Here is a 17,805-nt window from a genome sequence, read left to right on the forward strand (position 1 = left end):
TATATATATATATATATATATATATATATATATGAAAGACATATATATGGCTGGAGAGGTCATAGGTCTGAGGGTGAACCCAGTCTTGTTACTTTGTAAATAGTCACACTGTCAAATTGCATCCTAAATATTTATGTTCATACCCATGGATTTATGCTTCTCCTAAATTTGGTCAGAGAATCCTCACTTACCCTTTTTTTTTTTCTTTGCAGCGGATAGTGGTTAATAAAGAGACTCATGACTGGTCAAAGCACACAGGAGAAATGATTCTGAGTGCTGAGCTGTATTAGTGTCTCACCATCCAAGGATCAGGGGACTTTGCTCAGGAAGGAACACAGAAAGAATGCAAGGGCTGGAGGGTGGGAAATAGTGCGGTGAAATGCTGACTTCTTGACATGTGTGCACATGCACCAACTCACAGCGGCTCTGTTGACCTGCAAGAACTGTAGACGATCACGACAGTCAAAAGCACAGCACAGGTGAGGGAGGGGCCTAGAGGCCCCATTCCTACTTGAGGAGCAACTGGCAACTGATAGCTCCTGAGGGAGGGAGGATTATTCTCCTTTGAGATGTGGCCACTGGTAAGCTGCTCATGCTCAGCAGATGGCCACATACCTACTTGCATACGTAGGATATGAAACTAGGAAGTAGGGACCACTGGGGGGATTGTGAGGGGGGTAGTGGGAGAGAGATATAACTATGCTGTAGAAACATATGGACCTCCCAAAGATTAAAAAGATATTGTTAAAGAGAGTGCTAGTCAAAACTCAGTACAAATACTAATTTCTCAGAGCCCTAACATCTTATCCTAGATGCTATACGTCACAGTGGATGGCAGTGAGCTACTTCCAATGAGTTCCTCCTCAGAACACTGAGACCTTCTGGGGGCAGGGAAGACAAAATCCAAAGCTGTGAAGCTCAGACTTATTTCTAGCTGGCTAAAACACATTTCCCCCTCCCCCATGTATATTGTAACACCAGACGTGCTTTTGGGACAGACATACCTGCCTTGGTAGCTTTTTTCCTTCTTATCACTAACACACAGGAACGCCTCAAGAGGGGGTGCACTGGGTACATGGTCTCAGAGCTTATGCAGCATGTGGAAATTCTTTGATAGGAAACAGCTCCATGTCCTGTTGTAAGACCTACCTTCATGTTCACAAAAAGGGAAGGCTCTTATATTTTTGGTTGTGAGCCTAGTAATCCCAGCACTTGGGAGGCAGAGGCAGTGGATCTCAGTGAGTTCCAGGCCAGCCTGAGCTACAGAGTGAGTTCCAGGAAAGGTGCAAAGCTACACAGAGAGACCCTGTCTCAAAAAACCAAAAAAAAAAAAAAAAAGGGAAGGCTTATTTCTTCCACATCTTCAAGTGTTATGGTAAATCAGTAAAACATATTTTGAGTGAAAATACAGCATTTTTATGAAATGTGAGAAATGTAATAAACACGTGTGTGTTTTAACAGACACAACAGGCAATGTACATTACAAAGGATTGCTTTATTGTTCCTGTAGCTGTGCAGAGGCTTTCCACCATGGCCCAAGGGGGACTCACTTCCTGGATGATGACCATTCTTTAGCATGTGAATATAAAATTTTCTTCACTGGTAGAAGAACATGGAAAGGCGGTAAGGTTTTACAAACACTTTGATGTTGAAAATGCTGGGGTGTAAAAAGCAGTCAGGTAGTACCAAAGTATACAAAGGGACTCTTGTAGAGTGAACCCCACTGTCACAGGGGAACGGTGCTGGGATTTGAGTCAGAGCAAACCAAAGATCATCCAGGGTATGACTGCGGTGATCACAGTAGGACATTTGGCCACAACAAGACAAATAAATAAATGGTGCTGTGAATTCTTTACAGTGATCTATGATTCAGCTATCATTTATAAATTCTTTTGCAATTAAAAATGATCATTGGGATAGTTTTAAGATACTACGTGTCGTAATAGACTGCTGCCATAACAGATGAGTGGTGATAAGCATTTAAAAGGCAGTCTAATATTACATAGGCATCTCCATGCCATGGTACAACACATGAGAACTGATTAGGGAGAAAGTATTTAAAAATCAATCATGTCCAAATGCTCCTGACTCTAAACCTTTGCCTGGAGGGAACATTTTTTCCCCCTCCTTCCAGCCAGTCATTTTTGAAAGGCATCAATTATAAATTCAAGGTTGGTTTGGAAAAGTGTGACACTGGGAAAATACAAAGCAAAAATGATCGCTTTCTCTGCTGGTATGAGTTGCCTCTAAGTGAGCTGTGTATCGTTCGTAAGTTGATATTACTTCCACTGGCTAAACTTACTCTCACTCACAAAGACTGACTGTAAAGCCATGATAGTCAATGCTGGGCAGTTCCAGGGAGCCAAAGCCACATGATGTCTTTAGATAATCTGAGCCAAAGGGCAAAAAGAACCATAGGGTATTATTTGCAAAATACTCAAGTAAAGTTGTGAATTATATTTTGTATTTTCTGCTCTCATATTCCTCCTTCTTGGACTGTGGATTTGTTCCGTTCACTGGTAAACTTGCGGCATCTTCCTTGATTGAAGCTGGATCTTGGGCAATGGTTCTTTTGGTAAATGCTGGCAAGGCTAGAGGAAAGAGAAAAATAAACCAATGTGAATATAAAACTTGGGCCAAAAAACTAATCTTGTAGAAATTAGTTAACTAAGCATCGTATTTAATCTAGTTTTCTATAATTGAACTTTACATGGACTAACAGACCTGTAGCATAAATAAAACCAGTATATTTTTCAAAAACACAACTGATTTTAAGATTGAATTTTTAAATTTGTATCTGAGAGTGGAAAATGTGTGCCTTTTTAGAATACAATGATATAAGCACAAAGAATATACAGAGAGACATTTTGAAGGCCTCTTTTCATGGAATCCCCTTTCACACCCTCTGGGCTACTAGCAATCAATCTAGAATTGAGCTTTCTTGTTTTTCTTATCTCTCTTCAAAGCTTGAGGCCAGAATCTCACAGTTCATGTGATCTTTCCCCTCCATCCCTGCTCATCCACTAATCTTAGAAACCAACAATATAATATATATTATAATAAAATTCTGTCTTAAAACCAACATGCCCAAGCCACACAGGTTCCCAGAGGCTGCTTTTGTCTGTCTGACTCATCAATCTCATCTAAGAGTGAGTCCTCATGGTTCTGTCTCCAAAACTCACCTGCATCTTCCTCCATACCACTATTAGGTTCAGGCTGCCATTTCCTAGGTCTACTTTTTTCTTGCTTCTTAGTCATTCTGATCATTCCTAAAAAGTAAACCCAATGCACTCTGCTTCTAGGCAGCCTCTCTACCTTCATGCTTCTGGTAAATTTAGAATGAAATCTAGGTACCTGCCAGTGGTCGCTCCTCTTATCCTCTCCCTGTATCTTTTCATCTTGGCAGACCATTCCCCCTTTTCTCAGAGCTTTTGAGCATTCTGCTCCTGGTACAAGGATTTCTCTTCCCACCCAATTTCAACTCTGATGGCTCTTTTCACTATTTGAGTTTAAGGTCAAATGTAGCTTTCCCAGGGAAGTGTCTCAGGATCTCTCCCTTCAAGCAGTGTTCCTGTCCTGGGTTCCCTCCATCACTCTCCTTTGAAGCACCATTCATCCTTATTGATTCACTACTTGTTTCTCCATGAGAAAAGACGACCTTGTCTGTCCTCTTTATTACTGTCCCCTCCAAAACTGGTCTAAAAGCCTGTATCTAAGTCACTCAAGTTGATCCAAGTGAACATACTAAGATTTTTTAAAGAGATAGCCAATTGCAAACGTTTAGATGCTTTCTAGAGAGCAACTAGAAAGCCTTTTGTAAAATTATAATAATCAGAGCTCAATCATTTAAAAATATTTAGCACTTAATTGGTGAACATACAAAACCAAAGCCTAGTTCCAAAAAATAAGCAAATAAAAGAGGCAGCTATCTTATGCTTCCATGGAATAAATAATCTTTGGATGGACAAGAAACCATCATTCTCGTATTATCAACACCCCCAACATGCTTAAATCTTATTGGCATTTGATCCTGTAGAATAGATTACTTAAAAAGGAGCTCTTCACAGTAACCAGGCAGACCTTGAACCATTAATATAATAATTTTTTTCTGTTATTCTGTAGATAAACTACTTTTCATCAAAAAGATATAAACTCCCATAAACTGTCCTTCGAAATACAAACCAATAGTGCTAAGTTTTCTTTTCCTAGTAATAGAAACTGAGGTGAGAGGTGAAATAGTTTTTTATGGCAACTTTTAACAAACTGCTTTTCTGAAAATATCAGGTTAGAATATAATCTATAACTCACCTCTACATTCTATAATAATTCCAGGTAATGTTCTGCCCTATTGCAAAAACACCACAGTCCTTTTCTTAGGTCCACTCATTTTTTTTTTTTTTAAATCTACTTTTTAGGGCAGTTTAAGATTTACAGACAATTTGTAATCTATGTTTATTTTAAAATTTGGTTTGGAAACAGTAATTCCACAGAAATTAAGCATGTTAGTCTCAAAAGGCTGGAGAGTTCTAGAAGTCACCAGAGTGCTATAGACCTCATTCAAGTCTAGACTAGTCTCAGCCTTGAGAGGGACCTGCCCTGGGGTCGTGTGCCTTTCATCTCAAAGGAGCTACACATGGAGACCAGTGGCCAGTCGCCACTTATAAAAAGTGAAAATGACGGTTCCCAAAGCCGACATTGTGACGCTCTCTTGACTAAGCCCCTACTGTCTACAGGCTGAAGGTAATGGAACCAGTCTTCTAAAAGAGGATCCTGACTCAGGGCCACAGCTTCCAGCCAGCCAGGATAAATTTGCTAGTGAGCGTGCTTTTAATAATGGATTTCTGTGTTCTTATTTCCAATGGCAATATAAACTTACAATTTATACATTTCTTCCCTTCTTCCTGGCAGAGGGAATCTACCTTTTCATGAATTGACCTGAACTACACAAAGCTGACATAAATCACTTCTTAAAACAAACTTTCATTAATGCTGGAGCATTTTAGAGACCACAAATTATGCACTGTTTTCCCATTTCCTTTGTTTTTTCCATGGTCCATGTTTCTGTGCTTGGTTTGGTCACAGTTTGACAGAGCCCCTATGTCGGCAAAATGAATGCCTTGGCCTCCATGGCACGGGACAAAAGGGGCTTCATGCAGTTCATATTCCATCACAAGCAAGAAGTGCCTGTTCTGTGGACCCAGAAAGTAATGTCCGTCCACGTCTACAGGGCTGTAGTCATCTCTTCGCCAAGTTTCCACACAGGTTGAAATGGTTCAGAGCTCCAAAGCCAGATTTTACACTCAATTTAGAAGTTAATAAGAAAATTGGACATTTGCTGGTCAGATATAAAAACTGAGGTTTTTGTGGTAGCATTTGTCTTTATACGACTCGTGTCTAACTAAAGTGTACATCTATACATCAGTTTCAAAGTATTGTAGAGAACACCGGGGTCTTCCACTGCATCCCTTGTGATCCTCCAGAGTCAACCACAAGCAACTCTCTAAACTTCTTCTGTCTTTGCTCCATTTATATAAAAAAAACTGTCTAAAATGCTATTTTTGGATTTATCATTTTTAGACATTATCCACACCCACCCACTTCTTCACACCCATCCTTCCAAAAGAGCTATTTCTGAAATTTCAGTTATGTCAATACTGTTTATATTTTTATGACCATGTAAATAAACACAGCTCACAAGACACCTAATAGGTAGATTGTGACAATGTTTCTTGTCTTCTTTTTCTCCTTGAGTTTATTAATTGACTCATATCTAAATTTTTATATGCTTTTTCTTCTATGACTATTTGCTTCTAATAGCTCAACTAACTCTTCCACATTTCCTTTGGGAGGTTTTATTTTTCTCTCTCTAAGTTTTCAGTTGCATCCAATAATCTGTTATTTCTTTGTTTCCTAAGAATTTTCTCAATAGAATCTCTTTTTAGTATGAGAAGAATTATTATGAGTGATTGTGGAAGAGCTGGCTTTATCCCTCACCTGAGCGCGATGATCCCAGTGGCCTGGACTGACCAGGTCAACCCAGCTACCACCCAGACACACATCCAGGACTTTGAGCTGGCACTCCCCAACATCTACCCCATCTATGACCTGCTGGAGTGTATAAAGGGACTGGTCCTGTGGAACCATAGCCACAGAATCTCCACAATTCAGGGCAGCAGCAGGGCATTCTGTTGGAGTTTCAGTAAGGGTTCAGCGTTGATGGTATATCAGAAGCCAGAGGTCTGGAGCCCAACCAACAACACATTACACAATGAACATTTGCAAGAAAAGCTGTCTGGACAAAAGTGTATTTCGTGACACATTGAAGCTCACAATGTCGCTAAGTTGAATGAAGAGCAGATGGAGAAGTAGGAAAGATGGAGGAGGGAAGTGTTTTTTTTTTGTTTATTTATTTTACTTTTTAAGAAAATTCATACTCTGTGTCTTTCACAGCATGCATCTCGATCCCATTCATCTCCCCATCCCTACTTATATGCCCTCTGCTCTTGGAAATTGCCCCCCCCCACCCCAAGGTAAAATAAAATTTAAGAGAAAAAAGAGAAAGAAAGAAAAATCTCATCATGGAAGCTGTAGTATGACACAGTGAGTCACATAATTTACCCTTTTATCCATGTATCTTTACTTGCAAGTGTTCATTTCAAAGAGTCATTGGTCTGGTTCGAGGCCTCTGGTTTCTGCCACGCTATCGATGCTGGGCCCTCATTGGGACTCCTCTTGGATATCCTGTTGTTGCCCTGTGTTGTAGAGATCCTGCAGCTTTGGGTCTGCAGGACCAGCCCCTTCACGTGCTCCAGCAGACCACAGATGGGGTGGATATTGAGGGGCTAGCTTTAGTTCTGGGCCTGGGTAGTTGCAACATTGGTCAGCCTGCCAGCCCTCCCCTGTCCTCATGACCAAGGCGAGCTGGCACTGCCCTCCCTGGTTAGTTCACCCTGGCAACAAGAAACAAGGGGTGGGACTGGTCCTTCTTCTTTCATGTCCTCAGGGTCAGCTCTCCACACCTACACCTTCAGGGCTAGCTCTATTGTGCTGCCCAGGCCAGGTGCAGGGGCCACTCTCCAGAGTGCTACAGCTGGTGAGGGGCAGGGACAACTCTCTGGGTCTTTTGTTTGTTGGTTTGCTTGCTTGCTTTTGTATTTTTTGGTCTTTTGGGTTTTTTGTTTTTTATTAAATATTCTTATTTGTATTATTTATTTTTATTTTATTTTTTATTTCTTTTAAAGGTTTCCTTTGTGGGGGGTGCTACAAAGATTAATACATCTTTGGATACAGAGGAATTGGGAAATGAGTGGGATTGGGGTGCCTGATGTGAAATTCCCAAAGAATCAATAAAAAATTATGTTTAAATAAAAAATAATAATAAAAAAAAAGAATGTGAGTGCTGACTCAGGCCAGGGAAGCAGATGAGAACAAAGGATAGAGATCCACAGCCAGACATAATGCAGAGAGTGAGAGACCTTGGAACACTCGGTCCTAAGTGGGATGTCTCGATCAAATCCCTCCCCTCAGGGGTCAGGGAACCATGCATAAGAGCCAGAGGGAATGGAGAAAGAAAGAGGAAAAGGAGAAAAGGTGGCCTTTTAAATCAAAAGGATCAAAGGTCATATGAACTCGCAGAGACTGAGGCAGCATGCACAGGGTCTTTATGGATCTGCATCAGGTCCTCTGCCCTTACATTATCACTTCCCATTCAGTGTTTTGGGGGATTCCTGAGTGTGTGAACGAGTGGGTCTGTGCTTCTTGTGACCTTCTTTTGGGCTCTTTTCTTTCTGTTGGTTTGTTTTGCCCAATTCTGATGTGCTAGTTTTTCTTTTATCTTACTATATTCATTTCATTTTATTATTATCCCACAGAAGCCTGTTTTTTTTTTTTTTTTTTCCTTCTAATGAGAGACAGAAATGGGGTAAAGGGAGGGGAGATGGGAAGAAGCTCGGAGGAGTAGAGGGAGGGGAAACCATAATCAGGATATATTTTATTAGAAAAACCATTTTCAATAAAAGAAAAAAAAGAGTGTCCATTTAAAGGTTCACCACTCCTGAAGATAGAAGAGTGAATGACACAAAACCGCAAACTCACTGGGATTCAAGAGCAGAGCTCCTCCAAGTTTCCCAGGCAGGCGTGGAAAGGGAAGCTGGGTACCGAAGGAACGGGGGGGGGGGTGGGGGGTGGAGAAGCCAGAAGATTATTTCAAAAGATAGGAGTAAAATATCTATGATTTTCAACAGCAATCTTGGATTAGGAGACTTTTTTTTTCAACGCCCTCATAAGGAAAATCATTTCCAACCTGGAATTTTGTAGCTGGCCAAAATTAGGATTTTATAGTCAGCCAAAGCCTCGATCATGTGTCAATGGAAGATTCCATTTTCAGGGACACAAAGATCAAAGACATTTCCCTCCCTCTCCTGGATGTATTTCCACAGAAGCAAGAGTGAGGGAACAAGAGCCCAAGAAAGCGTCTGGGGGCCTGATGCATCACAGGCTTCTTGGACAAGCCCTTTCACACCCGGCATGCACGCTTGTCTCCCCAACCTCCACATCTGTGAGCCATGTCTTGTCTATTTTGAACTGAGTTTGAAAAGTGTGTTTTACTGTTTTATTTGATGTTCATTTGTGTTGTGCCTGCATAGATATCTGTGCACCGTGTGTATACCTGGTGTTGCAGAGACCAGAACAAGATACTTGGATCCCCTGGAACTAGAGTTATAGGCAGTTGTGAGCCACAGTGTGGATGCTGGGAACTGAAACCCAGGTCATCTGGAAGAATAACCAGTACTCTTAACCACAGAGCCATCTATCCAGCCCCTCTCTGAATTTTAAATTTGTAAATTACATTTATTTGAGTGTTTGTGTGTGGCGGTAGTGGTGGTGGTATGTGTGTGTTTGTGTGTGTTTGTGTGTGTGTGTGTGTGTGTGTGTGTGTGTGTGTGTGTGTGTGTGTGTGAGAGAGAGAGAGAGAGAGAGAGAGAGAGAGAGAGAGAGAGAGAGAGAGAGAGAGAGAACGTGTTTGTAGTTACACACGTGTCATGGTATGCATGTGGAGGTCAGTGGACAACTTGTGAACATCTGTTCTTTCTATTCATCATGTGGGCCCGAGGGACTGAACTCAGGACATCAGGCTTGAAGCAAGAACGCTTACCTATCTAACCATCTTGCTGTCCCTCCTGAATTGATCAAAACATTTTTTATTAAATTTATTTGTGTGTGGGGGGAGAAGGGGATATACAATATGTGTGCTACAGTATGCACATAGAGGTCAGAGGCCACCTTGCAGGAGCTGGTCTTCTCCTTCACCACCTGACTGAACTCAGGTCATCAGGATTGGCTGCAAGTGCCTTGAACCACTCGGACCATCTTGCCAGTCCTTGGTTTTCTAAAACCCCCATTTTCTCTATTGTCCCGTTCTTCCCCCGGCCCCACTTAATTTACTTCGTGTTTTCCCAGGTTTGACTTCCCACTTGTCTGGTTTCTTTCCTCTTCATGTCAAGAGTATTTTCTAATCCTGAGACCCTTTGCCCTGTATTCCCTCTTCCCAGTCTGTGGTTTCAGTGTCTGAGGACACCTCCTCTAATGACCTCATTCGACACCAGTTCTGCTCCTCCCTCTGCTGGGCGTGGCATTTCTGAATTTGGGGGTTCAGTAAAAGGAGAAGTGAGAAGATGGTTTCTCTAAGTGGAATTAGTCTGCTACAAAAACAGAAGTATCCAGACAGTGTTAACTAAATTTTGAAAAGTATTGAGAAGATGGGGATAACCTTGGCAAGAAAATCATAAATTCAACCTTGTCGATAAAAAAACATAAGGCTCGATTAATCAATGGAGGAATTTAATTAAAATTTTTACATCCTGTGATATAAGCAGTGGCAAGGATTTCTTCATTTAGACTATGTTACAATGATAACTTTTCCTATCCCTATTAATTTTATTTACTTTTCAACCACTACATTTGAATACAAATGTCTGCTTATAAGGAATATATCTTAATTAGAAAAATGATCAAGGCTGGTTATAAGATGGTACAATCAAAAGCTAAATATAGTCTCTTTGAATGTCTATTATAATATTAAATATAATTCCAACAACCTTGATATTTCCTACTTCACATTTTCTAACCACTTCCTTTTAGGAGTCATTGAAGCAAAATTAAGTAGCAGTAGAAACATGGCTCTGCTATCTTGAGGCTTTTCAGTGGACCAGCAGGACCGGACTTCTAATGTTTTAGGTGGCTTCCTGGTCCATGTAACCTGAGGAAATTTTTATATTACTTAATATGAAAGACACAAATTCTGGCATGTATATACACCAGATTCTGTGACACCATATCCAACTTGAGATGAAATCTTTATTGAAGAGTGGATGCAACCTCAGAAAAGCAGAGGGTTTATACAGATACAAAATCACTTGGTAAAATGATTAAGATGAGAAAGAGAAAATGCTTAGCTTTTGGAATAAAATAATCATGATATAACAAAAACCAAACCATTTGTCAGAAACTGATAAATATTTATTAAATGAATCCATGAATATAAATAAGCAAAAATGAGAGATATCACCTTTGGATTTGACCTACTTCTTAAAGACTTATTTTGATATTTTATTTTATAGCAGGCTAGCTATTTTAAATGACAGAATTATCAAATTTAATGTATAACCCTCCAGGCCCATGATAAATTGAAGAACAAAATTATTATGCAAATTAGAATCTATTAAATAATATTTGAATCCCGATGGCTTAGATAAAAGTAGACTTCAAAAAAGGACTTGTATATTCATTTACCTAATTTAATTGAATATTAATTGGGCTTTTAATATGTGCCAAGAATTATGTGGAGAGCTAAGGAAACAATGGTGAGCAAAGCCAGCTTCACTCATATTTTCATTGAGTTCAGCCTGTGGTGGAGGGGATAAAAAAAAAATCAGTAAATAAAAAGTCCTTTAATTTATAAATATATATACATATATATATATATTTGTTATTCTAAGATTTATTAAAAATTTGTATTGAGTTCTGGGTGTTTAAAACAGAAAACACTTAAAAGCACAGCACTGATGCCTTCAAGCATGATGCATAGATGCTGAACCCTGTGGAAGAGCCCACTGGAGAAGGGAAGAGGAGGGAATGCATGGGATAACTGGACCCATGACATCTTACTGTTGTCACAGGTGTAAACAGTGAAATTCAGTGTGTGGTCGTGTATGTATTCTTATGCTTTGTACAAAGAAATAATTCTGAATAGTTATATGCAAAAATCTTCCCCTTCTGATGATTTCTACTTTATTACAAATAACTTTATCTGCTCATCTACAGTTAATAATCTTTAAACCAAAAATTGGTTTAATTGGCCGAGCGGTGGTGGCGCACACCTTTAATCCCAGCACTCGGGAGGCAGAGCCAGGTGGATCTCTGTAAGTTCAAGGCCAGCCTGGTCTACAGAGAAAGATCCAGGACAGGCACCAAAATTACACAGAGAAACCCTGTCTCAAAAAAAAAAAGGGTTTAATTGACATTTTTATTTTGGATGATTTACTTTAAGTTTTCTTTAAAAAGTTTGAAGTCTAAAAAGGAATTCATGTTCTTCAGTGAGTTGGGTACCATCAGAGGTGCTCTTGGGGGACTTTTTTTTTTATAATTCATAATGAAAAATTTCTTAAACTTTACCATGAATATAACTGGCCTTAAACTTTAATTTCCCCATGAGTTATACTTTTAAAAAATCCAATTTAATAACTGGTAAAGACTTTATTACTCACAGTTGAAGTGTGAATACCGTGGACTAGACAGGAAGAAACTGCGATCTTGCCAAGAGGATGAGTGATCTAGGCCATGATAGTGGGAACCTTCAGAAAAGGGTCTGTCGTCCTGAGAAAAAAAAGCACCTCACTTCAGTTCCATGATCACAAAATACATAGAAAGAGAGTCATGTAAATGTACTGACTATGAAACTGGACTGTAATATACAAGCACACATACATAACATATGCAGAGGTTACTGACGACAATCATCGCAGAAAATAAGTGTTACTCAAGCACTACCCAGTGGGCACACTGTGCTTTACTCCTTGGCATTTAGATTGTACCCATAAGCAACACTGAGAGAAATACCCTTAAATATGCAACCTTTTCCGTATTTAGGTCTACTCCTTATGACAAATTCTTAGGTGGAAATAGTAAGTCAATAAAACAATTTGATGTTTAAAATGCATTTTATAAGACAGCTTTCTGTATGTTTATATTAACATAATCTTACACATCCAACAAATATTTAACTAAAAATATACATAATGGGTCCCTTAACTGCATAAATGTGTCGTCCTTAACTATTAGATGTCAACTTTATCACTATTCAAATAGATTAAAAATAGGTACTTTGATATACTTAAATAAGTAGTAAAATTGCAATTTTTATGATTCTTCAAAAACTATTTACTATGCTCTTTACTCCCTCCCCCATTAATTCAACAATAATTGGGGGTAGAATGTACTATGTGCTGAGCCAGGAACAAATAAGATATTGGGACATATGGTCAGGAAACTTTTGGGTTTCCAAAGGATAGAGGCATTCATTAAACAAATAAACTACATGAAATATGGTGTAATTAGAAGCATGATAAATACTCTAAGATCAGTAAATAACAGAAAGAAGAAGATGGGATTGAAGTAAAAAAGATGTCCCTTGGAGGAGATGTTCAAGTAACTATTTGAGTAGTGATCAATGAAGACACCAGGTGAAAGGCCACGGGTAGAAGCAGGGAGGATGGGGTGATTCAGAAAAAGCTGAGGAGCGGAAAAAGACCTTGTGGTTACAGCATTCTAAACCTGGGGAAGTCTTTACAGTGAAGTCTAAGAGAGGGCAGAGGCTACATTTATGGCTTGAGGATTTTATTTTTTTATTTATTTATTTATTTATTTATTTATTTATTTATTTTTGGTTTTTCGAGACAGGGTTTCTCTGTGTAGCTTTGTGCCTTTCCATAACTCGCTTTGTAGACCAGACTGGCCTCGAACTCACAGAGATCTGCCTGCCTCTGCCTCCCAAGTGCTGGGATTAAAGGCATGCACCACCACTGCCCGGCTGAGGATTTTATTTTTTAAATTAATTTGTGTGTGCACACGACAGGTCCAAACATTTGATGCTGTTTATAGAGATTGAAGATAAATCTCTGGAGTCAGTATTCATCTTCTATCTTTGTGGAATCTGGGGATTGGACTCATATTGTTAGGCCTGAACACAAAGGTCTCAACCTATTGAGCCATCTTGCCTTTCCAACATTAAATTTCTTAAATATCATTGGAAGACAACAAAAATTTTGTAAAGCAAAGGATGACAAGAAGGTGGGCATCATCTAAAACACACAGAGGGGAAAAAGACTGGCTAAAGACAACTGATGTCTGGAGAGAAGAATCAAGAATGTTGCCAAAGATTCCACATCAAACAACTGTAGGTGAGGTGGTCTAAGGAGATGTCTCAAATACAGTTCTTCATGCAGAAAGGCCTCAGGAAACATGACTACCTTAAGAATTCACTGCTGTTTCTGGACCTTACTCAGGTCTTTTTTTTTTTTTTTTTTTTTTTTTTTTTGAGCACATATACTATACATAAATGTAAATGAAGGTCAAAATAAAAAGTATATGCACACACACTATGAACACTTACATAAATGGATCCTTGCTCCCCTCTCATTCCTCAAGTCATTGTATATGAATTATGTATGATATATATAATAGAACATAGGCTCTATTACACATCTCCACCAACCTCTTGCTTTTCCTAAAATTACTGTATGTGAGAGTATTTTCTCCATCATCACTTATCACCATAACCATCAGTGTCATCATCATCTATATATTTATATATCATAGTTTAATTTACACTCTCTATTATCCACCCTTAAGGTTAAGTCAGGATTTTTTTCCTACTATAAGCAAGTCATGGGACAGATGTATTGCTACAAAAAGGCTTGTTCATACTTGAATTTCCTAGAAATGAAATTGCTGGATGGTATATTTTTCAGTTTCATTGAAGTTGTTGATACCACAAAATTCAAAAGGCTGTGTTTTTATTTTGATACAGTTAAATACTTTTAGCTTTGTCTGGTTTGCTTCTTTCAACATGAGTTAGTTACGAGTATGACATTTAATTTACCCATTGTGGATAATCTTTATATTTTAATCATCTTAAAATTTTTGCAATGATTTTTATCACCCAGAATATAGTCTGCTTTGGAGAATGTTCAGTGTATACTTTAGCTGCTGCTGGGGGGCTGTTCTGAAAGTGTCCGTTAGCTGTTGTCGGTTCATGGTGCACTGTAGTCTTCATTGATTCTTCTGCTAATAGCATTAGTATGAGAAAAAAATGATCATGTTTCTAATTACAGGCCTGCTGTTGTTTGTAGTTCTGTTGGTAGTCATTGCTCCCTGAATTCTGACGCTCGGGTGGAAAGTATTACTCCTTCCTTTCACATGGCTTAGTCATGACTCAAATATTCATACTTCCTTCCTTTATATATGAGAACAATGGAGGTTTAACTACATCTTTTAAGTTTTAACATTTCATGTTTTCAAAATGCTCTCAGAGGGACCTAAAGAGATGACCCAGCTGGAAAGAGCTCGGATGTAAATTTAATTCCCTGTGCCTACATCAGGTGGCTCACAATCCCCTGTAACTTCAGATTTAGGGGGTTGGCACCCTCTTCTGACCTTCACAGGCACTTACACACACACACACACACACACACTCTCTCTCTCTCTCTCTCTCTCTCTCTCTCTCTCTCTCTCTCTCTCTCTCTCTCTCTTAAAGAAATAAAACAAAATCTTTAAAAAATTGTCCAAATTTTCCATATCATCTTGAAACAGAACCAGCAAAATTAACTAGTCAAACTGAATTATGAAAGACAATTATTTCCTAATGCCTTTGAATAATCAGCATGCTAGAGCATGAAAAGAGTACTTTATTTCCTAAACTGCTCCTGTGCTCCTGTATTTCTATTTAATCTGTGGAATCTCAATTTAAATATATTTTACAAGGTCATCAAAAATTCAATGCTTCTTTTTAATTCCTATCTATTATGTAATCAAGCACTTTAGTACCAAGAAGAAAATACTTATTAAAAAGGAAGATTCTTTGCAATGTTAATAATCTCAGCTTCTGCTTTTTAACAATTCTTTTATCCTTAAAACAAGGCCCTGTTTTTATTGCTGTCTTAAGTCTGAATAACCCAGTTAGCCAGAACTCTCTGCAAAAATTCAATGGATGAAAGAACTTGCATTTTCTAGTATTTTCCCTGGGCTTCTTCCACTCCTCTTTCATAACTCACATTGTAATTGGTTTCTTAAAAGCTGTTCCAACTTGTCTGAGCTCCTCTGCTAAAGTGATATCTAATGATTGATATTTAACAATGCACACCAAATACTTCCCTCTGAGGAACACTGTTGGTTCAAAGTTTATAAGTGATGCATTTAATTTTAAAGTTTTGGTTTTTTTTGTATCAATCTCTTCCCCTGGAGAAAAGGAAAATAAATGCATGTATTTCTGGATCTGTGGCAGGAATGTTTTCCTAAACTTCTTTCATCAAATACTGAACATTCTCTCTATGTCCACTCCACTACGAACAGCTGGTATTCCATCAGTGTTCCAGAGAAGTTAACTTCTTCCTCAGGAAACTTCATTGTTTCAGGAAGTTCAAACTGGACATTCCCCTAAAGTCTGCGCTTCATATCTCAATTTGTACCTCTGCTAGTTCTGAGTTTAATCACCAGGGTGGGGCTTTGATTTTCACCAGCAGCCCCATCCACCCACAATCCTCCACCATTTATTCCACTGTTACATGTAGGAAGAGGATAATAGTAATATATGATGATACACTGAAACTAAAATTTGCTCACTGTGGATGTTGGCACATAGGAGGTTGCTGTTCTTACAGCTGCAAGGTTCTTTTTTCGTTCTTTTCTCCTCTTGTTCTTTGTTGAGAAAGTCTACATAGCTTGTTGAGCTGCTTTTAATTTACAATTCTACTGCCATGGCCTTGTGAGTGCAGGAATTACAAGTATCAGCCATCCCAAGCAGCTTTCCTTAAGGCATCGTATCAGATCACCTCTAAGTCCTCTCCCCACTAATACTTTATCATCTGAACCAATGTGAACAGAAGAACTACCAACTATGCAGACCATCTTTTCTATAGGAAATCTAAACTGATTCAACAATGCTATAAACCTCACACAACATTCATCACTAGAGTTACAGACTCATGAAAATACTGTTTTACAAACTGGGATTAATGAGTTTAAAAATAAAAAGGAGAGAGGACACCAAATTGGATGGGTAGGGAAGGTTGGGTCGATCTGGGAGGACTGGGGTGGGAGGCTGGATATGATCAAAGTACATTGTATGCAATTCTCAAAGAACTAATTAAAAAAAAAACAAGAAAAGACAGTGCAAGACTATGCTAGATAAGACCATTTGATGGCTCTTCAGAAAGTTTTCTATCAGTATTAGCAAACATAATTATTTCATTATTGACACCTAGTTGTATAAAATTTTATATTCTATGCCAAAGGAATTAGAGTATGTAGCATAACGCTATAGTGGGATAAAAAGTTAATATATTTAGTTGTTATCACTTCTGATCCACAACTGTTTTCAGATTAAGAAAAAAAAATCCCAGTTCAATTTGGATTTTTTTTAAAAAAAAATTTTTTGTTTAACTTAAAAAAAAAAACAAGATGAAATCAAGAAGTTAAACATGGAAAATATAAGTCCAGATGATGTTAAAGGAATAAAATGATTCATATTACCACATGATTTGATTTCCAAACGAAGTTTGGGATGTTTCACCCAAGTAATACTGGAAAAAAACGGCAATTAGACTTTTGCTAGATGTCTACACTGAACCTAGAATACAATCATCAATTCATCATGCATGCTTGGTCTTTATTCTGAGGTCAAAAGTGAGGCAGAGAGTGCCTGTGCCAAAATGCCATGCCATACAACAAAGGGCATCTCTTAAACTATCACATTCACTTATACTATTGTTTTCTATATGTCCTTAAATTTTTACTTTACACTCCATGTAAGGCTCCCTCCGAAGTGTGACAAATTGGTTGGGTTGATGGATGCATAGCAATGTATTTGCACAGCAATTTACATTTAGTTGCTTATCAAAGACGGGAAAAGGTAACTCTAAATGACATGATAGGGATAAAAGGGTTAATGCTCTCTTACAGTCTCCCAAGGTTACTCTTACAATTCCCAAGCAATATCTGTGAAACTGTATGAATACCACACTGGTGATATATTTTTGAGTACCAAAAATGAAATGTCCATGCATTGCCTACAATCTTGAATTTCACTGGGAGTTTTGCACAGCATGGTTTTAGAAGCTAGTGTTGCAGATTTGAGTCAGAAATAGCTGACTTGAGAAAGTGCTGAATGCCATTAATTGCTGTGAGCAAGGCGTAAACAAATTACAGGGAGATTCAATGAGCGAAAAGTGACTTCCAGGAGCAAGTCAGGGACTGATATCACACACATGGTTACACTGAAGAAACACAGGCAAGGGCGTGGGCAACTTCTGCCTTACCTTCCTAAAGACAGCCATCATCAACACTTCCCTCACCTCGCTCCTCTAATCCTGTAAACCAGCTGCTTCTTCAAATAGAAGCTGCACGCCAGCTCTTCAACCCTAAGTTAAAATCACGGTTTTCTTTTCAGAAAGAGGAAGAATGGAAAGGGGGTATGCCTTCTGTGGTTTTACCAAAAAATTCCAATGTTAATTAAAACCATATATTTAGTAT

At 38.6% G+C, this 17,805-nt stretch overlaps 1 protein-coding gene across 1 annotated transcript in view; it reads right to left on the reverse strand.

Moving 5' to 3' along the window:
• Nucleotides 1-1,476: 1,476 nt before the first annotated feature.
• Nucleotides 1,477-17,805, reverse strand: part of LOC114698814 (centrosomal protein of 128 kDa-like) — a 120,662-nt gene continuing 104,333 nt past the window's right edge. The window contains exons 6-7 of the mRNA XM_028877665.2: nucleotides 11,766-11,874; nucleotides 1,477-2,591 (exon numbers count right to left, since the gene is read on the reverse strand). Of these exons, the coding sequence (XP_028733498.1) occupies nucleotides 2,455-2,591; nucleotides 11,766-11,874 (246 nt within the window). The 3' untranslated portion in view covers nucleotides 1,477-2,454. The remainder of the gene's footprint in view (nucleotides 2,592-11,765; nucleotides 11,875-17,805) is intronic.

Source organism: Peromyscus leucopus, chromosome 14 (genome assembly GCF_004664715.2).
Source record: "Peromyscus leucopus breed LL Stock chromosome 14, UCI_PerLeu_2.1, whole genome shotgun sequence".
Lineage (NCBI taxonomy): Eukaryota > Metazoa > Chordata > Mammalia > Rodentia > Cricetidae > Peromyscus > Peromyscus leucopus.